We start from the raw sequence: 26193 nt of genomic DNA, 5'->3' as shown, positions 1-26193 counted from the left end.
CGGCGGCCCCGTTCGCACCGAGAGCCGCACCGGGCTCGTGAAACTTTCACGGGTCTCAGAGCCCCGGGTCCCGCCTGTCCCCGAGCCGCCCTCCGGTTCAGCCCTGCGCCCGCTGCGGCTGCCCCGTGCCTGCCCCGCAGCCCTGACAGCGGCCTCTGCCCCATCCCCTGCCTTCCCCGCGCTTCTCGGCTCCTGCCATCCCTGCCTTCCCATGGGATTCCGGTGTCATGCAGTCTCTGCATCCCCTCCCGGAGACAGCAGCCGGGCTTGAGCAGCCTTTGGCATGTGTTTTCCCTTGTACACTGTTTTGGTGAGGAATTGCCAATGGTTAAAATGGTTAAAATTGCCAATTTTTAGTAATGGCAATGTACGTGATAAATAATCCCCTACAGCAGGGGATTGGAGCTAGATGGTCATCAAGGTCCCTTCCAACCCAAACCGTTCTCTGATTAATTTCCTTCATGGGGTGTAACTGGGGTTTCATGCTTCACTATTAAGTGGCAATCTCCAATCTCCTCCTTAGTTTGAAAGCTGCAGAGCATCTACTCCCAGTCTCCAGAAGTCCCTGGGAATAGCACTGCTAGCAAAAGCTTTGTAAGGAGTGAGTGGAGGAAGTGGCTCCTGTGGTGCCTCTCCTTGACTTTGAAGCTTATCCATAGCACATGGCCCTGGGATTTGACATCCTTCCCCAGGGCTTCTTTGGATGGCTTTGGAGCCTTCCAGGTTTCCTGATTCCTGAAGAAATGTATATATAGTGAGGTTGATTTTGCACACTGAAATACACTCTTTACTCTGTAAATCCTCCTCATTTGCTCACTTTATTCACCTCTTCTGCTGCTTTGCAAGTCTCAACCTCCATGTTTTCATTGGATCCCAAGTGTGGGTTTGCAGTCCTTTGGGCAAGAATGATAGATTAAGGACAAAGGTCTTCATTTTCAGTTTTCCTCACAGGCTAGTTTACATAATATTCTTTAATATCCTTTTTTTGTTTGTTATCTGTGATCAGAACTATACAGTGTTAAGTCAAAAGTTTAAATGTATGTTATTTAAAAATCACTTCTGTTGATAAGATACTTATTCTCTAGAATCTGGATCAAAACTTGCTTTATTCTGAGAAAGTATAGCTTTGTGTATGGCAAGTTTAAGATGCAGTTCTGTGGAGAAATACTTAGGTAGAGACTTGTGCCCTCGTGATTGCAAAGCCAGTAAAACAGTGTTTTATAGGACTCAAAGATGAACACAAATCCTTCTGAAACAGCAAGGTTTCATCCAAGAAAAAGATATTTTGAGATGCTGCAGCTACATGGGATTTGTCTTGCATTTTAAAACAGATGCAGAGAGGTGTTCCAGAGTGGGAAGGGGAAGGTCAGGAGTGATTGGCAGGCTCATTTTTCTCTGTACAAAACTCAATCATGCCAGGTTATGGAATGAAGTGGCTTCCTTGCAGGATTTGTGTGCCAGAAATGTTGGGAGCTGCATGGTGCCTCACTCTCTCCCAGCTGGTACAACTTTTCCCACCCAAAGGAATGGGAAGTTTCAGGTCCATGCCTTTGCCAAGTGCAGTAATCTGTGTTGTTTCCAAAGTCCTTATCAAGTGCTGGGGATGTGGAGTGTGTGGATAATTTGGGCTTCCAGGGATTTCATGCCCAGCTGTGATTCCTTGAGGGAGGTGGTTGCAAATTATTGCATAGCCCTCCGTAGACCTTCATATTTGTGGTTTAATTTAAGAAGGAGTTTAAGTTCAGCCACAGCAAGCCACCTTTAAGCCAAGTAAATTTCTGCAGAGTGTTTTGCAGTAGATTAACCAAAGCAGCACCTCTGGGACTTGTCTAAAGCTCAGAGACCACTGTGTCCCTGTGCTCCACTCCAAGTGATTTCTCCTGGCCCAGGAGCTGTTCCCCATTCCAGCAGCCTGGCCAGAAGGGTTGAGCTTTGTTTGGTTTGAATGTGATGCTTGACAAACTTCTGAACGGAATGGTCAATAATGACAGCAGCCTTAAATCAGGCCCCTTTTGGGAAGCCATCAGAAGGCTTCTCTCTGTCCCCCTGCCTTGTCCCATGGTCCTGCTCTCTGCCTGCACCTCTGCTCCCAGTTCTCCCCTGTTGTCCTGGAATCCTGCCACCTCCTCAGCCTGCCTGGCTTGCTGCTGGCTTTGGCAGTGTTGTTGCAGCCCAAGTCAAGTGTGGCAGGACTCACCTTGCCTGTGGATGCTCCTTGCCAAGCAGGAACTGGTGCCTTGCTGGTTCTGTTGACACATTTTGTTTTTTTTCCCCTCCCTTATGTACAGCATGCACCAGTTCACATAAGTTTGGGGTTTAAATAAAAATATATTAAATAATGACTCATTAAATGTTTGTGAAGTCTCTGTATTGTAGCAACTTGAAAATATTTTGGTTATCAGTGTAAATCCAGTATCCCTGACAGTAGAGAACACAAATGTTCTGGTAATTCTGTGCTGTCAGTTTTCATGCATCTCACCAGAGCTTGTAGGTTGCTGTGTTGAGTGCTCCAAGTCCCCACTTCCTTTCTGAAGAGCTTAGAAAGAAAGTGCTGGCTGGCAACACAATTTCATCTTTCAATTTGAATATTTAGTTCTTTATTCTATCTTTGGGCGGTTTTTGCTTCACATCATAATTAAGGATTGCCCCTGTTTCAGATAATCCTTCTTGGAACTGTTGTATTGAAATATTTACTGAAGACTTCTATTATTTAAATTACTCAGGGTTGGGAGTCATCTCACTTTTCAAGTCTGTGTCTCTTGGCCCACCTGTTTGCCCCTGCTTTTCTTCCTCTAGAAAAGACTGAATTCTTCAAATGTGGCAATCTGTAGAGAAATCAGCAGTCATTGCTGCCTATTAGCTATACAAAAACCCCACCCAAACAAAAAATACCCTCTCTGCTAATGTACTTCAGAACCTTCTGTTGAGGCTCCTGATGATGGCTGGCTTTGGATTAGTCCAAAGATGTCCCCTGAATGAGCTGGGTGTGGTTTCAAAGGTCATGCTTGTACCAGCTGTGTTCTGGGGGATCCTGGCATGAGGGGATGCTTGCTGTCTCTCACTGTGCTGCTTGAAGCACCCCTGAGGAGCAGCTTTGCCCACACCCCAGGCTTTGTGCAGCTCTGATTTTTGTCATAGAAGATGTTGATGCACATGAGTATTACAAAGTTTGTCTGTGGGGGAAATACATTGACAAAGTACTTTTTGTGCTTTTGATCGTAGCTTTCATCATGGGGGACATGAAAACCCCTGACTTTGATGACCTCTTGGCTGCTTTTGACATCCCTGATCCAACTAGTCTCGATGCTAAGGAGACCATTCCATCAGCTGGGGAGGAGAATGAGAATCACCTGAAGTCATCAGGAATGTGCATCGATGAGAACGTGTCCTTATCCCACTCCCTGCCTCCCTCTGATGCACCCGTTGTCAGTGTGATAGTGAAGAACACGAGTCGCCAGGAGTCTTTTGAGGCAGAAAAGGAGGGGAATCACCTTGCAACTGGTCTGTTACACAATGGCTTTCGTGGCTCTGATCTGCCACCTGAGGCTCATGCTTTAGTCCATAATTATGGCAAGTTTGAGTCAACATTTATCAATGGTGACAGCTCAAGAGGTTACTCTGATAAACTGGACGAGTCCAAGTCAGAGCCTTTGCCAACGTTTAGTCAGTTTAGCCCCATTTCCAGCCCTGAACCAGAGGATACATTCAAAGAGAACAGTATTGGGGATAAACCCAAACATGCCCAAACTCCCTATTTTCCACCACCTTCAATATATGTACCAACAGGGGCTTCAGTCCTAGACCATCTTAGGAAGGTGCCAGAGCCTGAATTAAGCATGTTTGATCAGTACTGTAAAAAGGAACAGAAGACAGAAATCCACTGCCAGCCAGAGAATAGGCTGGAAATGAGCAGGAGAGAGCAAGACAGAGCAGTGGAGAGGTTTGCAGAGTCAGGCAAGGACTTGTTAGATACCAACAGCTTTCTTGGGGAAGGCTTGGTGTTTGGAGACCTCCCTCACAACAATTTAGGAGATGGCAAGGGGTCTGTGCCCGAGCTAAACGTGTCTTCATCCATCCCACCTCGGCAGAGGCTAAAGCCAACTCATTCCAAGCTGTCATCCTGTGTGGCAGCATTAGTAGCTCTTCAGGCCAAAAAGGTTGTGTGTATTCCAAAAAGCGATCAGCCAAATTTTACCAAGGAACCTGGTCCTTTTAAAGACGGGACGAAGGGAAGTCCAAAAATGCCCAAGTCACCAAAGAGTCCCCGAAGCCCCTTGGAGGTGGTGAGGAAGGCTGGCAAGCAGCCCGAGAGTCCTCGGAGCGTGTGCAGCGACAGCAGTGGGAAAGGCTCCCCTTCCATGGCAGCTGGCTCTCCACCAGCTATTCCCAAAGTTAGAATAAAGACTATCAAGACATCTTCTGGTGAAATTAAAAGGACTGTAACTAGAATTTTGCCAGAAAATGATGAGTTGGGCAAATCTTCAGAAGAGTCACCTGCAGAAACCTCTTCTGCCGAAGAGTTTATCAAATCTTTCCCATCCCCTGATACTAGTGCAGTTACAGAAGGTGAGGCTGGCAGGAATTCAACCAAAAACGGGGCTGCTGTGGCTATCCAGCTGTCAAACGTAGTGAGTCCTTACTCAGACAGTGTGAAAATGGATATTGCAAACAGCACTTGCACCGTGTCCTTATCTCCACTGCCAAACTGCGGCGGCGGCGCCATCAAAGTGGGGGTCAAGAGGCAGCAGCCATCCAACACGGGCACCTCCAGCCTTCTTCCCAAAGCTGTGCACTTGGCAAATCTCAACTTGGTTCCCCACAGCGTTGCTGCTTCTGTTACAGCGAAGACATCGGCACAGAGGCGAAACCAGCCTCAGGTGACGCAGATGTCAGTGCCTCTGGTGCACCAAGTCAAGAAAGCTGCTCCCGTTGTCATGGAGGCATTCCATAAAGTGCTACACAGTGCCAATCCAGTGCCCATCTATACTCCAAACCTTAGCCCCCCACCTGACACTAGTATTAATTTACCTGCCTCTGGGTATTGTTGCCTGGAATGTGGGGACTCATTTGCCTTAGAGAAAAGCCTGACTCAACACTATAGTAGGCGAAGCGTTCACATTGAAGTCATGTGCACTCAGTGTTCAACTATGCTCCTTTTTTTTAATAAGTGTAGCTTGCTTAAACATGCACGAGATCACAAGAGCAAAGGATTTATCATGCAGTGTTCTCAGCTGCTCATGAAACCAATTTCCATAGACCAAATGTTTTCACCTTCTCCTACAAGCTCTTCAGCCTCTCCAGCTCCTCAGACTTTTCTCTCATCCTCTCCTCCACCTAAGTCCAGTGCTGCTTCAGGAGGTGGGGTAGGGATTTCTGCAAGCACTCAGCCAGCCTTGCCTCTCTACACAGACCCACAGAGGCTAATCCGTCATGGATCCAAGTGTTTGGAGTGCAACAAGCAGGAGCAGGATTACACTTCTTTAGCAGCTCATTACCAGAGAACCTCAGAAGATAATGAGAGACTGGTAAGTCATCATTTTAATGTTATTAGTTAAATCTCTCCGAGTTTAAAGAGATTTATCCTCAAGGGGAAAAGAAGGCATGGTGGTGGCAGATGAGTTGCTTTGCCTAAAAGTGCTTATGGGGAGAATTTGGAATGCACATGAGCCCAGACGCGTGCGTGTGAGGAGATGTTTAGCGTTGTTTGCCTGCCTTCCTTCTACCCTGTGCCAGTAAAAAGAGCATAGTAAGGAGACTATGGAGATCCTTGAGTGTCAGAGAGAGGTGATGGAGATGAAAGATGCCTTGGATGAGGCGTGCAGAAGAGCTGGAGGGGAGGATCAGTGGAGCGTTACCTGGAACAGGTTTTTGTGCTGTAAGCGTGGCTGGAGGAGCTCTGGCACAGCTCAGTGCTGCCTTTCCTGCAGCTGCTGCCAGAACCTTCCGTGTGATGCATTGCACATGGGCTGTTATTGTTGCTGTTGGTGTGGTCAGCTGAGTGTTGGACAGGCCTGCTGTGGTATGTGGGAGGGAAGGCTGGCTCTGCCTGCTTTTGTGTGCTTTGGGTGCTCCAGGGTGAGTGGGTGCATAGCAGGGTTCAAGAGCCTTGCTAGTGGCTTCCTGCCTTCCTCCTGTGCTGCCCTGCTCAGGTCTCCACCACCTCTATGGACCTGGTTGGAATCCCCTTAAATTAACCTCCAGCTTAGGTTTCCCCTGATGAAGAGAAGATGATTATTGTTGTGGACCAGGACCATACACTTTGTTTATGGCTTTTATTTTGGAAGACACAGTTGGTCTTGTTTAAGTGTTAACCAGCCTGCAGTTAAAGAGGAGGAGCAGTCCCTTCTCCTTATCTCTTTGGATGAGGTGAAAGCAGAGCTGGCTCCCACTGCAAGGGCTGCAAAAAACCAGGACTCCATGCCAGCATTTGGGAGGATGACCACATCTCTGCCATGGCTGTCAGAACACCTGCACTCTCCAGAGCCTCCCTGTGCTGCTTGAATGGCTTGCAGGAGTATTGAGGTTGCTGTGGTCTCATTTAGATAGTTTGTTATCTTAAATTCATCAGCCACCAAAAAAAAAAAAAATAGATTATGGCTGAATGGTTTTGATATTGTAAAAAATGGTGAGGCCAAGAGGGATCAGTGTGGCCACATAATCAGGTTTCTTGCCTGAGGCAGGTCAGTGAGCACTGCACTCTGTCAACACACCAACTTATTTTTCAGTTATAATGCTTTTTTAGGAAATGTCAGCAGTCTGGCATTAAAACTTCCAGGAGAAGGGATACAGTGGGTGCTCCAAAGTGATCTAAAATGTTAATCAGTGACATTAAAAATGTACTTCCTTTTTTCTATTGTGGGATTATCAATTCAAGAGTTCCTTAAAGAGGAAAAGAATGTGTGATAGTAAGTATTTTTAGCTTGTAATCAAATAATTTATTCTGTAACTTAACCAAGAATAGAGTTTACGCCTCTCATGTCAAGTAGTTCTGCTAGATGTGGGATTATTTTTGTGGTATTTTTCTGAAGAGAAGCACTGGAAAAAGAGACTACTTTTGAGCTCCTGAAACCAGTTCCTCCCTGTAAAATCTTCCCAAGCTTACACTGCACAGGATGCATGCACTGCTCTGGGAGTCCTTTTCCACTGTATATTTGCTGTCCTGCAGGCTGCCCAGTGGTGCTCCATGCTGTTCCCAGAACATCTGTTTCAATAAAGTTGTTACATCTCTAAAGGAAATAAGCATTTGTGCCCCATGCCTGTAATGGTGTGTCTGGATTTAGCAGTAGCTGATGGAAACCATCCCACTGCCTTTCAGCAGAGCCCAGGTGTTTGATGTCACTGGGCTGAGAGGTGAAAGGATGGGTGGAATTCAGTGGTCTCACAGGGATCCCTGAATCTCTGAGCTGTGCAAGGGAAAAGATGTGGGTGACCTTCACATCATGTGTAGCTCCCAGCAGCACCAAGGTCTGAGAAGCTGAAGGTTTTGCATATAGGGTATTAATGAATGTAATACTGTTAATCATGGTGTGAGAAGGTTGTAGGTGAAGCTGTTGGAATGGGTGTCATAAATTCCTGGAATAAGAGAACATGGCCACCCCTTTCTGAGAGATACCCTGACTCTGCATTGAGTTCATTCCTTGGGTTGTTCTTTCTGTTTTGGTGAGAAAAAAGAGAAGTGTTGGTATAAGCAGGAGAGGATCAAGTGACTGATTTTGCAACACTTTCTGACATGGTAGAAGTGGTTAAAAACTCTGCAGAGTTGGGCCAGGACATTTGTGTTTTTGTTGCAGTGGTAGAAATTGGGTGTAGAGGAATCCTTCCCTGTGATGGGGTGAGGCTCTGGTGTGGTTGCCTAGAGAAGCTGTGGCTGCCCCATCCCCACAAATGTTCAGGGTGAGGTTGGATGGGGCTTGGAGCAACCTGGGAGAGTGGGAGGTGTCCCTGCCCATGGCAGGAGGTGGCATGAGATGGGCTTCAAGGTCCCTTCCCACCCAAACCAGTCTGGTGTTCTCTGATGCTCTGAAATTGGGTTGCTGAGGAAGGCATTGATGTAACACCTGTAGTAAACATATTTTAGTGCCCTGGTAGTGGTTCAAAGCCACTAAGTCCACAGGGCAGAAGATGTTGATTTACATATTGGTACATCTAATTAAAACCACAGTCCACAGCAGTTGTTGTGCTTGATCCACAGCAAGCTGCAGTGGTGGGAAAATCTGTCAGGATGCAGAAATAGTATTAATTGTTGTAGGCAAGCCTGGTTATGAACCACATCCCTAGATCTCAAGAGACTAATTATCTAGAGTTTTAGCATAATTTTGTGCATTTTGAATAAAAACTATGTATTTCATCCTTCATACCTGATGTCTATCTCACTGTGTTGAAATGCTGGTTTAGAAGTGGTGGTATGGGGTGTGGTTGTCATAGTTTCTTAAAGACAGCAAAAAACTGCACTCTGATAAAAAACACAAAAATTTTGCAAATTAATTTCTTACTCAATCTCAGAACTCAGGCACAAACTCTTTACCATGCCTCACTGACAAACTAGGAAGTACTGATGCTTTCCACAGAAAGACTTGGATTGATTTATGCCTTCTAAGGAGCTTCCAGAAGTAGCAGGGCAGGTCCCCTTTGTATTATGGCCAAAAGCTTTTGATCTGTGACTATTCAGATGCTTGGTACTGGATTATCCCTAAAAAATGGGGATGCTTGGAAAGGGTAAAAGCAATTTATCCACAGCACCTGGGTTTGTACTAGAAGGTGGAGAGCTGTGGAAAATAAGCCAGGTGATTTTTGATCCATGTTCTTGGAAGCTTTTCTGTGAAATGACACCAAATCTGGATGCACATCTGCTGTGACTGTAACTTGTGAGACCAAACAGGCTTTGAAGTGCTCAGTTATGGTGCCTTTAACTCAAAAACTGTTTTGGACATGGCTTTGGTGTGGCACCTTGCTCAGAAGGAAGGGCTGATCCAATGGAGTCGATGAAGAAAAGAAAGAGCAGGAGATGATTATTTTTCAGCATGGTGTTTCCAGTTACCCAGAAGCTGAAGGACAAGCACCCTGTGATAAGAGGCAGGAATGATTGGATTGGAGAGGGGGAAGAGCCTAAGCTGTCTCTGCTCCATGAGAAAACTTACCCTGTGCTGATACTGAACACTTTTCACTTCAATTGGAATTTCTTACCATGACTTTGGGAATTACTCTGACATTTTCAGGTTTCCCAGAGCTGCTTGAAAGGAGATTGTTGGTTTTTTTCTTTCTTCCAGGTGATGGTTTGGGAAATACCTGGTGTTACACTCCTACATGGCTGTGGGTAAATCCTGCATAAATAGGATGGATAACTGTAAATTACTTTCCTAGGTGTGGCCCAAATGTGAGTGACATGGCTGGGTCACAATTCTATTGCAGGAAGGAAGAAAGATAGTGATGTTGTCTAAACAGCAGGGAAAGGAGGAGATTTGGAGCAAGTGGGTGGAGCAGAGGGAGATGATGATGTGGTTGAGAAGGTGCTGTGGTTTTCTAAAGGAAAGACCTTTAAAAAAAATGATGGAGAGCTTGACCTTAATGTTGTATTTTTAAACATGTACATGATTGCAGTTGCTCAGAGCACAGCAGGGTTTATTTTGGTACAGAATATGTGTAGGATGAAGGCAGTTCCTCCCAGCTGAATTCTGTGGTGGGATGGGATCTCCATGGCTTGCAGGGAGGATACAGGCTTGAATAATCCACTTCAGAAACATAAAGAACTGCATTTATTAGATGTATGTTTTGAATGGATCATCTTAATGCCTTTTTTTGGCAACTAGTGAGGCCAATTCTGCAATTTTTTCAAGCTTGTGAATCAAGCTGCTCAGTGGGACCTGTGTGCTGCTTTTCCATTGCTGAACTGCAAGAAGGAAGCAGTATGGGAATTTGAATAACTGGCAGGTTGGATTTGTTCAAACCAGAAGCTGTGCTCTGTGTAGGCATTATACTTGTCAAGATGTTGAAGAGGTGGTACCAGATGTTCCATGTAACTTCAGGTCTCTTTGGTGTGATTACAGTGGTGTGTTCTAGAGCAAGATTTTTGAGGGGTGAGGCAGGGAAGGATATATAAGTAGGTGTAGTTTATGCCAAATTAATCTTTGTTTTTGGAGAAATGAGTTTATCCTCATCTCCTTGATGTTCAATGAGATGGTTGTTAGAGTACTGCATGAAGAATGAATATAGTGGAGAAGTTGGATTGTGAGGTTGGAGCAGAATCAGGTAAACTCCCAGAAATAATTGCAGCTGGGATCAGGTTTTTATGAGATCCTCCTGAGGGATGGTTTTAAGTATCTGTAGAGTTAATATTTGTGTTAAGGAGACCTTGTAGGATGACTGTGTTAAAAAATTTGCTGAACCAAACTAACAAAGTAAGAAGTCATGGAAAATGGGGAGTACTTTACAGGAGGCTCTAGATGATCTTTAAGACTGAATAGCAATGGTAATGGTATGAAAAGCAACCAAAGGCAGGATTTTTGGTCTTGAGAACTCTTTGAATGACTGAGGTGACACAACTGTGCAGGAGACTTCTGTGAATCTGCAGCACCAGCCAGGGCTGTGGTGATGCTGCTCCCTCGTGCTAGAAATAACCGAGTTGGAGAGGAGTGTATTGTTTTGTTTATCAGGATAGATTGGAGTAACTGAGGGAAGAATGACCAGAAATGGAAACATGATCTCTTAAGAGGAAATTAAAACCCCTTTATGAGTTTAGCTTGGCAAAGGCCTGGTAAATGAGGGTGGGTGGGTGTCCTTCAGCACTGAAGCAGACAAAGGATTAAGCTGAGTATAGTGGCACTTTATTTCTCCACCAGAAACTAAATCTGCCCTCAAGAAGTACTTCCTGTACTCACAGGAATTGCTCTGGGCAGTTCATCAGCATCAGACAGTTTTCAGGGCTCGGATTACAGGAGAGGAACAAAGCCCATGCAGCTCCTGGTGTCTGCATTTGGGGTGTACTTTTCATGACAGGGTGTTCTCTGGATCCACTCTCACCCTGTATGTGGTGTGATCTTTGTAGAAAGGAGCTTTTTAATTTAGGGGCAGTAATGATGCAAAACAGACTGAAATAGATTGATGTAGAAAATCAGAGGACAGTCTGTGATCATCACAGGAATGAACTCTGGAAGAGCTTTGCAGCAGAAGTAACAGAACAAAAGACACAAACTAGTTTTGAGACAGAGCTTGTTTGTTTTCTTGGCAAGGAAAGACCACAATAACATGTGCAAGAATTAAAAGTACTTCCTGACCCTCTTGGGCATAATTGTCTATCTACTGGTAACCAGAGATGTTTAATCCTTTTTTCTTTTCCTTTCTTATTTGACTTGACCACCCAAAATCCACCAAGGTAGATACTAACGCTAATAAAGTACAGAACATAAACTCAGGACCTCTGAATTTTCTTGAACCTTTTGTTCTCCTTACTTTTTTTCTTCTTCTTTTCTCTTTTTTTTTTTTTTTGTCCAATAAGAATTTTTCAATGAGTTGTGATGTGTCCTGTTTATGTACCACCTACACAAGTAATTTAAAAGCAATTTTATTGCTGCCTTTTCTTTTTCTTCTTCCTTCCCTGTCTTAAATCAATGCTTTGTAATTTATTGGATGAAACTTGCCAGGAGCTAGTAGAACCACATGCTGCCCTGATAATTTCCCAACAGCAAAAAAAGAAAGGCAGCAGCTGTATTTTTCCTATTTTTCTCTTCCTTCCCCCCTTCAAGTTCATGTTTTAATTTAGAAAACCAGAGGGTTGAAAATCAGCAAAAAAATCCCTTGGCCCCATAAAGCACTGTTTTCTCCCTGTCCCAAACCAAGAGTGATGAATGCAGTCCTTTGGTAGTAGTGAGGATGGATTTTGTTTTTTATGGAAATTTTCCCTGTGGATTTTGTAGAAGCAAAGGGATGGAAGATGTTGTGATGAAAGCATGTTGGGAAAATGGAGCTGCTGGGAGAGGAGACAAAGTCACAGGATAGCAGAGCCTGCACCCAAGGCCAAACCAGAGCAGAGGATGAGGAGGAGAGGCTGGTGAGGAAGAAAAGCCAGGGTGTGGCTCCATGGTCTGCTAAAATCAGTTTGTGATCTGTTGCCATGAGGCAACAATCCCACCCTCTCCTCCTTCCCCACCCATGCCTGGTCCTGGTGGTCCTGCAGGCCCCAGAGGACTGGGAGCAGCTGGAGGGAAGAGGATAAAGAGCAGGGCTGTGAACTGGAGGCTGAGAGTGAGGAGGAGGGCATGGCTGGAGACAGAGGGGTTGTCCTGGGTGGGATGGAGATGGGGCTGGAAGCTGGTGTCTGCTAGCACTAAAAGGAGGAAGGAGTCTTGCTCCTGCATTCTTCTGCCAGCTGGGCACCTTTGATGCTGCCCCAGGCAAGCTGGAGCTGAGACTGGACAGCTCTGTGGGTGACAGGGCCCAGGTGGTGCTGATGGTCTGTCCTGCTCTGTCCTGCTGTGAGGAGAAGGTGCCCTCTGAAGTGTCCCATGCTGCAAACACCATGGGCAATAATCACAATCTCCAACCAGAGAAACTGTGGCTGCTGCATCCCTGCCAGTGTTCAAGGCCAGATTGGCCAGGGCTTGGAGCAACCTGCTCTAGTGGAAAGTGTCCCTGCAGGATGAAGGAAAGAGCAGAGGCCTTTAACATCACCACTGTAAGAAAAGAGAGGGAATGTGTCCCGTGTAGCATATGGGGTCACACTTGACCCACACTTGACTTGAGAATGTGGATGTGAAAAGTCATTTAATCCACTATGTGATCATTTTAGCGAGTGGGAGTTCAGATTTCTAGTTAGAACTAAGTGCCCACCCAGCCTTCCTCCTCACACTCTTCCTGCTCCATCATGGAGTCCTTCCCATGGGAGACAGTCTGTCATGAACAGCTTTGTCATGAGTCCTTTCCACAGTGCAGTTCTTGAGGATCTGCTCTGGGATCAATCCTTTCCATGGGGTGCAATCCTTCAGGAGCAGGCTGGAAGAGCATGGGCCTCCCATGGGGTCAGAGATCCTGCCAGAAATGCTGCTCCAGCAAGGCTCTCCATGGGCTGCAGTGTCCTTCAGGGCACATGGAGGACATGTGGTCCTCCATGGATCAGAGGAGGACAGCATGTGTCCCCATGGATTTGTGATGGTGTGCTCTGCCATCTGGGCTCTTACTCTCACCTCTTCTCCCTCCTCTTTCCCAGCTGCTGCCCAGCATCTTTTACCTTTTCCTAATCTGTTATCCCAGAGGTGCTGCTCAAGGGCTCAGTCTTGGCCAGTGGTGACAGGTCCATCACAGAGCTCTGTCTGACATGGGGACAGCTTCTGGTGTCTTCTCAGAGGTCACCCCTGCAGCCCCTCCCAAACAAAACCTTGCCACCTAAACCTGCTACCATGGATCAAAAGAAAATATGTCAAAACTGAAATTCTTGAAATTACAGCTGAGATCATAAAAAGAAAAGAGCTACAGATTTTGCAAATTCAGAAGTAAGCTGATTTGATGCAATATTGTCTAAGATCTGTGATGGATTTTTCCATTGCAATTCCACTTTGTTTCTCTAAGCTGTCGAGTTTCTAGATTTACATCAATGCTTTAACCAGGGATTTTTCCATGTATAAAAAAATGCATTTTGTGTTTATTTAATGGCCTTAGTTTCCAGAGATAAGTTTTTATTGGAGTGCCTTACTGCAGGTTAAGCATCCTGGTGTGTTGGGGTGGTTGAGATGTGTGTGTAGGAGTTGGTCTTGGTGCAGGACACTGGATTTGGGAGTGTTGAAGAGTTAGTGAGGTTCAAGGATACAAATACAAAAGGTCAATGGGTGGAGGAGGAGGGATGCAACAATGAGGCTGAGGATGAATTGATGTGAGGTGGGAGTGAGCTGAAGGTCAGACAGGCTCCCTCAGTGGCATTGGCTCCTTAGGCTGATAAAATAGGCAGCTATAATCTAAGGAAATAACAATAGCTGTTGTGCTTGGATATGGTTAATTAGAATAAAACCTCCCAATTAGGGTTCTAGGTTTTTCTTCTTCAAATGAATAATCTCGAGTTTCTGTTGAAGGGGTGTTTTTCATCCATGAATTGAACATGTTAATGCAATGATGTGTGTTCATTTAGAGAGAACCTTGGCAGGAGTATAGTTCAGTTATCACAGCAACAGCAGATTCACTTCTCTGCCTGCTGCTTCTCCTCAGACTGGTAAAATGTTGTGTAGCAGTGCTGTCACCTGGATGGTTGAAATAAATCAGAAATAGCCCTCCAAGCATCTGGAACCTGACTGTAGTGTGGGCCCCAACCAGTGATCCCAGAGGGATGTGGGCAGGGGAGCAGAGGGGGCAGAGTGAAGGTGTGGCCCCAGAGGCAGCACATGGCACCCCTGCAGTGCCATCCCTGCATGGATCCCAGCCAGGCACCAAGGGACAGCTACTGAGAAGTTAAAGGTTAACTTTCATTAGTAATAATTGGTCACTGGTTTGGTTTTTTTTTTTTTTTAATAGCAGAGGATCCTGCTAATCTCTGTGATCCCTTGGCTGCCTCAACAGTTCTGCCCAAAGCAGAAAAATTACAGCTTGCAAAAGGCTGGATTTGGGAAGAACTGGGGTTTTAGGGCACCACTGGTAGGGGATTTTTGGTTTGACTATGTTAGGGGTAAGCATTTTTGGAAACATTAACAGTCTGCAAATACAGTTTCTGTTCCCCTCTGACTGTTTAACTTTGAGTCCTTAGTAATTTTTTTTTTTAAGAGATAAGTAATTTTTTTTTTTAAGAGATAATTTGGCTTGTGAATCTTTTTCCTAGCCCTGGTTCCATACCATAGGGTTGCTGCCCAGGTGTTTTTAACTGAAGCTCCATGATGATCATGTCAAGGTGGACCCTTGTAGTCTGGAGACAGCTCTTGAGTGGATGTGGACTCCATCACCATCACTTAACTCTGCAACAGCAGAGACTAAAACTGCTGGAATGTTTCTTTGCTCATGGCAATTCCCTTTCCACAGGCACTGTCTGGGGCAAAACTCTGTGTTACTATAAATGCCCTAATTTGCAAACACCTCTGTGGCCACGGGGTTGGGTTTAACAGACAAACTTTTTTTGAGTAGTATATTTTCTTAAATCTGCACTGTATCTCAGTGAATATTTAATTTTTTCCCCTTTTGAAGAAGCTAATAAGTAAAAATGGGAATCAGCTCAAGTATTCCAAAATGGCTGAGCTTCTGAGCATTTGTCTGTGTGTGAATGTGACTTGTGGAAGAAAAGCCCAAATGAAATGTGGCAGGCAAACCAGAATTAAAGAAAATTTGTAATAAATAACTCTTGATTAAAGCGTAGGCTATGGGAGTATGAAAAACACAGACATTACACAACTGAATCCTGTCCTGGTAACATGTTTTAGAAATAACTGACTAATGAATGTCTCAAATTGCTGCCAGACTTCTTTGAAAAGTCATGGAAAACTAGGAGAGAGATAAAAATGTGACATCTGGAACCAAGTAATAATTTCTCATACGAAGCAGAAGAGTTGCAAAAGGAAGAACCACTCTGTGTCCCAGACTGAGTGTTTGGTGGGGAGCCCAGCATGGCTGCACACTGGCTCCTGCTGCAGAAGGGATGAGCAGAACCTCCTGTAATGCTCCTCTGGTCTCCTGTCTTCTGCAGCTGGTGAGAAGAGCATAAGTGTGAGCAGGAAGGTACCAATTATGGGTTTTTTCCTCTTACTGGAACCTTCCTCAGCTCTAGTATGTTCCTTGCTTGGTTCATTTTATTACCCTCAGCCCTACACATTCTTTTTGCAGTCAGCCCTTATCTCTAACATGCTGAGTTACTGGGTTATGATCATCAATCTTTGCTGTTTAACTTTCCCAGATACTTGGAGGTTATTTTGAAGAGCCAAAATACCAGCAGAACTTCCTAGGGACCTTGCTCGGTCTTGCTTTTTTCTTCTAACCACTCACTTATCCAAGCAAACTCCTTCTCTTATGTGGTGGTACCTTAGTTTCCTCAAAATCCAAGCAGTTTGGGAAATCCAGGTAGCCTGATGATCCATTGCAGCTCAGATCTTCCTTACTCATGTGTTTGTTGACTCCTCTGGAGAGCCTGGATTGTTCCATGGGGCCAGAAGGGAGAAGCTGCATTGACTCTTCCCAAATCCAGCAGTAATGCTGCTTGAGGATGAGATTTTCCTTATTCTTACTCATTTATCCTTGTGTCTCATCTCTCTTCTTTGTCTATTTACTGCCCAGTGCCTTGGCTCTTGCACAAGACAGTGTGAATTTGGAGGCTTGGGCTGGTTTTTGTCGTCCCTGTGGTGTGTGGTGTCAGTGTGGGAATCCTTCTAGCTCCTTCTGTGGTGTCTGCAGGAGCAATGAATTAATTTAGCCTTATCCTCTCTGAGTCTTGCTTTTTATTCCTGTATCATGTGTCCACACTTTCTGGCAGGCTTTCTGCCAGGCCTAAAGTAAATAACCACAATTTTGGTGCCTCTTGCTCACAGTCCCCCAACTTTTCTGGCCTGTGTTGGCATGGTTTTGGTCCCTGTGGAGCCTTTCACATAATGCAGGAGGTGACAGGAGCTGGCTGCTCCTGTGACATCCCCAGGAGCAGTGCCCAGGCATGGAGCTCATCAAATCCTGAGTGGTTTTGGCATATTTTAGATCCTGCACAAGAACACACAGCGTGGTGAAAATTCAAATTTTCAACATGTGCTGATTGATTTTGGGAGCAGTGGGTATGACATGTGGGGGAGGAAGAGGTGAGCCTCAAACTGACTTAAAATCAAAACTAAATTGGCTTTGACAAGGCAGGATCTGGAGAGAGTGTTTCTCACTGAGTTACTAGGGCAAAGGTGCTTTCAGCTTGTGCTTGTGGTGCCTCTGCCTTACACACTAATTGAGATCACAGCAAGAAGTCCCATTTTAATAATGCCAGGGAGATAAATTCTCCCTTCTCAAGCCAGTTAGAAAAAAATATCTTAAACACAAGAAAACTGCTTTTACTTATTACTTACTGCTCTTATTTACTATGAATTTATTGCTTATTACTTACTTTTGTAGCTCTTACTTGGGGATTTGAGAGTGCATTGGAGAATTAAAGGTCCCACTCAGCTCCTTGCAGAGAGATCCTGGGGGATTTTCTATTTCTCATTTTCCCATTCCCATGGCCCATTTGCACTGTTTTTCTTTGCTGAAGTTAGGGGACTTCTGCAGCATTTGAAATGCCCTTGAGCTTCCTTTAATTGCCCATGGGTGTGTACATGGGAGTCCTACCATGTGGTTTTTCCACTAATTTCTCTCCTTCCTGGAGAAACAGTTTCTCCTCTAAACTTGAGTTGTGACACAACTCAGATCACATCTGAGGTATTTGGCAATTTCTGCAGTTTCAGGTATTTGGCAATTTCTGCAGTTTTTCCTTTTGAGTGCCTAATTTTTTATTCCCTTCCACCCTGTGAACCTTTCAGGTTTGTCACAGCTTTGCATTTTATTGTAAGTGATGCTTTCTCTTACCTGCAGGGGTTTTGACATTTCCCTGATGGGTGTTATGTAGTGGAGCATCACAGAGGTGCTGCATGAAATAGCAATGATACAGAAAAGGGAGTTGGCCATTGATTTTATTCTATTTTTTTGTCAGATTTAGGTGCTTCTGTCTCATGTTTCTACCCTGACTGCCAGCAGTGAAGTCCATGGAAATTATTTAGTTAAATGACTTGATTTGATAATCCATAATTAGCTGCGTGGTGTTGTTCATTCTTAAGTTAGAGGAGTGATTTTGCATGGGATGATAAATGTTGGAAGACAGTTTTTGCTCCTGGAGGGCTCAGAGTGGGCTGGGATCTGCTCCAGCTCTACTCCTGCTCAGGCATTCAGTAATGTGCTCCTACAGAGGAGGAGTAGCTGCTCCTGGGCTTTGCAGGAGTACAGAGACTTGAGACACCTGTGAAAGGGAGCAGAGGGTTGACAGCTGTTGAAAATGGGATGATACATCCACATAAAAACTTTACATGGCAAATAAATGATGCTTCTGCAAAGAGGTTCTGATAGTAAGCATGTGTGTAAAAATGGATTTCATTAAGGATGAAACAGGGAGAGAAAGAGGCTTTGTATTATTTCTGGTCATCAGGAAATTTCTGTAAGGGAACCATAGTTTGTGGTATTGGAAAGCTGAAATTTCATCTGATACAAAGAAATGTTGCAAGGGACACAGCAGTTGTTTTGATGGGGAAGCTGCACATCAGGATTGCACTGCCTTCAGCAGCAGGTGTTGGAGTCAGGCTGTAATTTTCCTCCTTTTTTGTGATGTTGTGGTGTGAACTCTTGTTGAGAAAAGTGCTCTCCTTCTCAAGTCAGGAAATGAAAGTGCTGAGCATTCAGAATATCATGAGAGCTAAGAGGTGAAAGAGTTTGCTTTCCTTTTTCATGGGGAAAAAAGGAAATAAACAATAAAGATGTGGTTTAAATATGGAATGTTGGAAGATGTTGAGAGATGATGGGAGACTGGTTAAAGAGCTTTGTGCAGTTGATGCTGCTCATGAGAGCTAAGAGGTGAAAGAGTTTGCTTTCCTTTTTTATGGGGAAAAAAGGAAATAAACAATAAAATGTGGTTTAAATATGGAATGGTGGAAGATGTTGGGAAAAGATGATAGGAGACTGGTTAAAGAGCTTTGTGCAGTTGATGCTGCTCATGAGAGCTAAGAGGTGAAAGAGTTTGCTTTCCTTTTTTAGGGGGAAAAAAGGAAATAAATAATAAAGATGTGGTTTAAATATGGAATGGTGGAAGATGTTGAGAAAAGATGATAGGAGATTGGTTAAAGAGCTTTGTGCAGTTGATGCTGCTCACGAGAGCTAAGAGGTGAAAGAGTTTGCTTTCCTTTTTTAGGGGGAAAAAAGGAAATAAACAATAAAGATGTGGTTTAAATATGGAATGGTGGAAGAAGTTGGGAAAAGATGATAGGAGATTGGTTAAAGTGTTTTGTGCAGTTGATGCTGCTCATGAGAGCTAAGAGGTGAAAGAGTTTGCTTTCCTTTTTTAGGGGGAAAAAAGGAAATAAATAATAAAGATGTGGTTTAAATATGGAATGGTGGAAGATGTTGGGAAAAGATGATAGGAGACTGTTTAAAGAGTTTTGTGCAGTTGATGCTGCTCAGGAGACCTAAGAGGTGAAAGAGTTTGCTTTCCTTTTTTAGGGGGAAAAAAGGAAATAAACAATAAAGATGTGGTTTAAATATGGAATGGTGGAAGATGTTGGGAAAAGATGATAGGAGATTGGTTAAAGAGTTTTGTGCAGTTGATGCTGCTCATGAGAGCTAAGAGGTGAAAGAGTTTGCTTTCCTTTTTTATGGGGAAAAAAGGAGATAATAAAGATGTGGTTTAAATATGGAATGGTTAACTGTGGAAGAAGGGATGAGAGGAGACAAGTTAAAGAGCTCTGTGGAGTCGATGCTGCTGCTAGAGCAGTATCCCTGTTCTTCCTTCAAACCTGGCAGTTTTCTAGGGTGAATTTGGGGAGAAAATCCCCCCCCAAGTAGAAAATAACTACCAAATGTAACCTTTCTTCCATCAGACGTGCCAAGTGTGCCAGATGATGCTGCCCAACCAGTGCAGTTACTGTGCCCACCAGAGGATCCACGCTCACAAGTCCCCGTACTGCTGCCCCGAGTGCGGCGCCGTGTGCCGCTCCGCCTACTTCCAGACCCACGTCAAGGAGAACTGCCTGCACTACTCCCGCAAGGTTGGCTTCAGGTGGGTGCACCCAGGCTCCCTGGGAGGCTGCCATTTACACCTCTGCACTCAGCTTGTGGCTGTCCCTGGCTGTCAGAATTCAGGATATCCCTCTGGCCGTCCTGGATTGCCTGAACCCCTGCCAGGGGGGCTCAGAGACCTTGGCACGGAGCCCAAGGCAGCTGTGATTTTGATTATGATCCATGGAAAAAATGATCAACCTTGTATATGAGGATCTGCAAGCCATGAAAGTCTAAGTAGAATAATAGTTAGTTTATCACTGGGTGAAAAATAGATTTTTGGGGTTTTTAGAATGGGGGTTCAGGAGGCAAGATGAAGGAATCTGGGCATATCCACCCTTTCTTTCTTCTTCTTCTTGGCCTCCATTTCTGCTGTGATGCTGGCACTTTTGGATTGTTTTAGAGTAGAAGCTCACTGTCTAACATAGATGATAGATATTGGGAAGTTCTGGTAAATGCCAATATTAAAGCCTGAATATCCATTGGCCCAAAACACAGCATCCCAAAAAACACATTTCCGGTCAAACCACCACAAATGTACACATAGTTTTTAGTATAAAAAGGTAACACTGCCCTGAGGGTGGCCAGTGTGCCTCTGTCTGACCTGATGAATGGACCTTGGCAGGCCAGAGAAAGAATTGTAAAGATAAGAAACAATAAACAACCCTGAGAATGAGAATAGAAGAGTTCTGACCTCTTCTTCCACTGCTGGGCTGGGAAAAGAGACTTTGTGACACATCTCAGGGTCACTGTGAGCAGCAGAAGCCCCAAGACCTGTCCTGGCTGTGCTCCCTCCCAGTTTGTTTTACACCTTCCTGAAGGGAGGTTGTGCACAGCTGGGGTTGGTCTCTGACAGAAGCAGAGGACACAGTCTCAAGCTACGCCAGGGAAGGGATAGGTTGGATATCAGGAAGAAATTTTTCACTGAAAGAATAATAAAGTGCTGGAATGCTCTTCCCAGGGAGGTGGTGGAATCACCATCTCTGGATGTGTTTAAAAAAGACTGGCCATGGCACTTGGTGGGTGTTAGGGCACAGGTTGGACTCGATGATCTTAGAGGTCTCTTCCAACCTCATTATTCTGTGATTCTGTTTTGTGTCTTCTCACGGGCACAGCAGGAGTAAAAAAAAACTGGACTTTGTCTTAGGATAAACCTAACTTAGCAAAAAGCAAAACATCAGTGTGTTATCAGTGTTATTCACATTCTGAATCCAAACCACAGCACTGTAGCAGCTACTGAGAAGACATTAAATGTTCCATCTGAAACTAGGGCATCCATCCCAGGGAGCTCAGGCTCCCTGTGAAGCTGGATTTACACCTCTGCAGTCTGGGTGTGCTTGTGAGGTTGTGGCTGTGTCTGTCCTGGCTGTGCTCTCTCCTGATTTGTTTTGTGTGTTTTTTCACTGGCAGAGCAGGAGACACACACACACACACCAAAAAAAAGGTCCTTGATTTAGGATAAACATAACTTAGCAAAAAGCAAAACATCAGTGTGTTATCAATGTTATTCTCATTCTGAGTCCAAAACACAGCACTGTAGTAGCTACTGAAAAGAAATGAACTCTGTTCCATCTGAAACTAGGACATCCATCCCTGGAAGTGTTCAAGGCCAGGTGGAACAGGGCTTGGAGCCACCTGGTGTAATGGAAGGTGTCCCTGCCCATGGCAGGGAATGGATGGGATGAGTTTAAAAGTCCCTTTCAACCCAGAACATTCTGTGACTGTGAACTGTGTCTTACAGCAGAACTGAAAGTGGATGTAGCTGGAGCCTGGCATGGTTTTCTGCATGACAGGACACATTTGAAATGGGAAATAATTACTAACTGGATTTAAGGGAGGTTTCTGAGAGCAGACATTATTTTGTGGTGTCTTTGAGCTGAAAAGCTCTTGTATTGAATTCATGTTGCAGCTGGATGTCTCAGGATTGATACTTAGAGCAAAAAGATTGCAGATCTTAATCCTGTAAATCTCCTTAAGGCTTGAATTTATATTTATGTCAGTTGTAATGGGCTGAGGATGTGTGCCTTTATGAGAAGGGCATAGATTATTTCCTTGTATGCCCCTGCAAATCTCCAAACATTTCTCATGAGCTGACACAGGTGGCTCCCAAGGTTCTGGATGTGGTACAATATCTTTTCTCCAACTAAACTGCTTGCTCTAATAAGATTTTACTTTTCCCTATGAGCCTTCCCTCCTTGGCATGTTTAGATCACCTGAGCTGCAGCTTAACACATGATGGTTTGCTTGGGAGATGAGACTGGGTGATCTTTTGAGTTTCCTTAAAATTCTGGTTTTTTTTCTCTTGGTTGCATTGAATATTCTGAGAATTCAAACAAACAGGGCATTTTCTGCTCTTAGAGATGTTCTTTTAAGATGTCTGCAACTTCAGGAAGCTGTGCTGTGTGGTTTGGTCTGAATCACACTGAGGTTTTCAAGGGCTTTTTCTTTCAACTGTGAAGACAAGAGGCACATAAGAAACTAATTCTGAGTTTAATTATATACAGATAAGGTTTTTTAATGTGGGATCTGATTTGAGGAGACCCAGCCCACAACAAAGAATTAATTCCATCACATATTAAATGGCTGTGACACTGAGGCTGTTTGAAAATGAGTTAATCTGGGGAGGAGGAAAGCTGGAGCAAAAAACGTTTTCCCTGAGATGGAAAAAGGGGTATGGAGGAGATGTCAGAAAATTAACTTGGGTTTGGTGCAGTTCTTGGGACTTGAGTGGCACCTGGGAATCCAGCAAGGAGAGCTTCCATCTGTCTACAGGTGTCTTTAGCAGATACCTACTCTCTGTTCCAGGGACATAAATGAAGCTCTAAACAAAGGCAATGCTCATATTATACTCAAGGATGTTTTAGCTTTACCCAGCTTCTCTAAAAGCTGAATTTCTTTAACTTCTCCTCTAATTCACATCTACTGAAGCTTATCTGTGAAAGCTGAGTCCACTAGACAGGTCAATGTCTGGCTGTGCCATCCTTATTATCCTGCCTGTCTCTGCTGCAGGGCTGATGCCACTGACATTGTTGAAAACAGAAGAGATAAATTCTGGTTGCAGAACCATATCTAGATAATCTGTGGCATCTGCCCTGTAGTCACAGAGTGACTTCATTCTTTTCTTTCACATTTCTTACTTGCAGAGCTGAAAAGCTGAGGAATTCTTTAAATCCCTCCTGGGATCAGCTTGACTTTAGCTGCTTCTCTTTATGTCCCTCTTTTTCTTGAATTTCTGGAGCACAGGTTTGGTTTTGTGATAAGTCCTTATTCTGTCTCCTTTTCTGCTTATAGCCCTATGCTTTCAATTAAATTTGGGGTATGGTTGTTTTATTTGGAGTTGAGTCATGGCTAGTGATTGCACTGAAAATGAGAATGGTCTTCTACAGTTAAAAATGAAACTTAACAAGATTTTCCTTAATGCTCCTTTCTTCTTGGCTCCAAGTATCACCTTCCCCATTTTTTCCAAGCCCCTTCCATCTGACCCCACCAATTTGGGACTCATTTTTCTGCTTGGTGCCATTTGGAGAATCGAGGGGCTGGAAGGTGATGGCATAGGAAGCGTTCTGAGGGTTAAGCCAGCATCTTGTAGCTGTTATCTCCTCTCACTGGATGCTTTCCAAGACTTCCAGCCAACCCTCCTTGCCCTGAGGGATCCAGCAGCACTGGGGATGATAGCAGGATTTGCAATTTGCAGGAATTACATGGCAAGCCCCTTGACATCCTCCATCCACTTTGTTCAGCTAATTAGTTTATGAGACCTTGCCCTTCTGGCACTGGGATTCTTAATTACAACGTGGCTGTTGTTTAGATTTCCATTTAGTGTAAATTAAATTAACCTGTGATCGTTTGACCCTGAGTGAGTGATTGTTTCATTCCTCATTCTTAGTGAAGTACTTCCCAAAATCAAGCATCAGGCAGAACCATCTCTTTTTAATTCAGGGAGTATTTGTGGAGGAAGCCCCTTGGATATTCCTGGATGTACCAGCCATTCCTTACTGCCAGGATTGGTATTTGTTCTTCCATTTACACTTTGGGAATTCATTCTTCCATAATAACCTGGTTCCTGGTGTTACTGTATTGGAAAGTCTCTCTCCCCCTCTCATATGTTGAGGATCAGGCTTTGAAGGCAGAACTACCCCAGCAGAATGTTTTCATGCTTCCCCAAAGGTCACACCAGCTTCTGTCACTGCTTCCCTCTTGAAATTTAAGAAAACAGCAATTCTGTGTTTTCTTAGGGGGAGAGGGTTTGGCTCCTTCAGGCTGGCTTCTGCCTAATGATCTTTTGAAGTGCAACTTCAAAGCCTGGGCTTGTTTCCTAAACGCTGCTGGGAGGCTGGTTTGGAGGGAAGGATATTCCAGCAGCTTGTTTGTTTATGATAGGGGCTTGGAGCTGTTCCAGGGCACGATAGCTGGGGTCCTTCTGTGCCAGCAGCACTGAGCACACTCCCCAGCAGCGCTGTGGGCAGACACAGCCCTCAGGGGAAGGAGGGAAAGGAAGGGAAAACCTGTTCAATAAGGTGAGGAGGTTATCCCTTGTGCACCTCTCACATCCCTCCTGTGCAAGGTTGGCCCTTGCTTTACCAGGCTCCCCTGCTCTAACATCTGGACATGCAGTGCTGGCTTAAGCAGAGTTCCACTGGTGTCATTTTGGTGGAATATCCTTGGGAGAGGCTGTTCTGGTTCCAGCTCAGCAGAGGTGCACCTATGGGATGGCTGCCCATGGCAGGGAGTGGATGGGATGAGTTTAAAAGTCCCTTTCAAACCCTGTGGCTGGTGTGCTGGAGGCAGGTGAGGCCAGGTGGAGTGTGGCATCTCAGAGCACAGCAGGCAGATGTGGGGAGTGTCCAAGTTTAATGAAGTGAGGCTGCTGATTGTTGCCATCTTGTGGGAATGTTAGGCAGGACCTGTCACAGGTGTGTGTCTGGAGGAGAGGCAAGCTGGGAGCAGCAGGGTGGCCCTGCCCTCCTCTTGGCCTTGTTTTCAGCTGCTGAGAAGAATCCCTTTCTGCTTCTCCCTTTCTCTTCCCTGAGCACCCAAGCAGCCCTTCCAGACAAGCACTTTCTAGGCAGCACCTCTATCTTAATGATTTTAATGAGCTTTATCAGTTCCTTGGGTGTTTCTAGTGCTGTTCTCAGTATCTTAGCTGTTGTGATTTTCTGGAGCTCAGTGGAGTATCAATTGCTGAAGATTCCTGACTGGATATTCTTTCTCTTTATTTTGTACTGGGTTCTAACTGGTATTTGTGCTGCTTTTTGGCTCAGGGAGATCTCATCAGGTACTTTAGTCTTTCACTTGTGCACTGTGCTGGAATTGGCTTTCACAGGTACAGGGCTGGTATTCTGTTGAACCACATCTTCATTCTTTTTTGGGTTGTTTTAGTCTCTGAAGGTTTCTCTTATAGCTCTTGTTGGTACCATTTAGCTGTGAGTTCTGCCCAGATTCCTGTATTGTGTTCCTCCTTGACTCTTCCACATGAATACAGAAGAGATTGAACTGATTGAATCAAGGACCCACCACAGCCTGGTCCCTCCATGTGTGCCATTCTGTGGGTGTGATGGAAGTGCTGCTGTGGCTGTAACTCTTTGTCATGCCTCCCCCAGGTGCATCCACTGTGGAGTTGTCTTCATGACCATGGCCATGCTCAAAGTGCACATCCACGAGAAACACTGCGAAGTCTTCCACAAGTGTTCTTTTTGCCCGAAGGCCTTCAAGTCTGCTGACACCACCATGGCTCATGTGGCCAGCCAGCACCCAGCTGAGCCTCACAAGACTACTCAGTAAGTGTTTTGGCTTTATCTCTTCTCCTTTGCTGGATGGATCCAGGATTCCCCCTTTCCCTCACAGATTTTTTTTTCTATTTTTGGTTTCTGTCCTTGTATAAGATGATCTGCTGCTTTGTCTGCCAGAGCATGCCTTCGTACAAACACAATCTCCTGGGCAGGAGGAAAGGGCTTTGGTCAGGCAAGAGCTAAACATCCATAAAAGGAATTTAATTGTCACCTCTTTGTCCAGCAGGACCCTCAGTGGCACCTCTTGGTAGATGACTCCAGGGCTTCTGGCACTTGAAGGGAACAGGAGAGTTATCCCAGGCAGTGTTGCCCCCAAAAATCACTAGAGAGAAGCCTCCTGATTTTTCCACCCTGTAGCTGTTCCCTCCAAGGCTTGAGCTAGTGCCAAAAATCTGTGCTTTAAGGGAGGAACTATGGAAAGGTGGGATTGAAAGCAGTGTGTAGCTCTGGCTGCTTTGCTTTGTGTTTGCTCCCATCTGTCTGTGCTCATACACACAGGGTTATGCATATGCATAGAAGTAAATTTATTTTTAGCAAGCTGTGGTATGTGCCTGAGGCATTTTGATGTTCTTCCCAGTTGAGTTACTGGTTCAGTTGCCCACGTGGGTGTGTGTTGACAATACATGGAGAGCACAGCCCTCCTCAGAAGTCCATCCCTTTCTGGAGTTGCTGGGATAACTTT

The 26193-nt window shown here is 44.8% G+C and overlaps 1 protein-coding gene across 2 annotated transcripts in view; it reads left to right on the top strand.

Annotated features, from left to right (window-relative positions):
- ZNF592 (zinc finger protein 592) overlaps window positions 1-26193 on the top strand; it is a 38041-nt gene that overhangs the window by 577 nt on the left and 11271 nt on the right. For both annotated transcript variants that reach the window (XM_054641930.2, XM_054641928.2), the window contains exons 2-4: window positions 3223-5525; window positions 19545-19723; window positions 25323-25499. In XM_054641930.2, coding sequence (XP_054497905.2) covers window positions 3231-5525; window positions 19545-19723; window positions 25323-25499 — 2651 coding nt within the window. In that variant the 5' untranslated portion in view covers window positions 3223-3230. The remainder of the gene's footprint in view (window positions 1-3222; window positions 5526-19544; window positions 19724-25322; window positions 25500-26193) is intronic.

Source organism: Agelaius phoeniceus, chromosome 13 (genome assembly GCF_051311805.1).
Source record: "Agelaius phoeniceus isolate bAgePho1 chromosome 13, bAgePho1.hap1, whole genome shotgun sequence".
Taxonomy (NCBI): domain Eukaryota; kingdom Metazoa; phylum Chordata; class Aves; order Passeriformes; family Icteridae; genus Agelaius; species Agelaius phoeniceus.
Note: the sequence above shows the minus strand (reverse complement) of the source record. Positions and strands in the feature narration are given on the sequence as shown.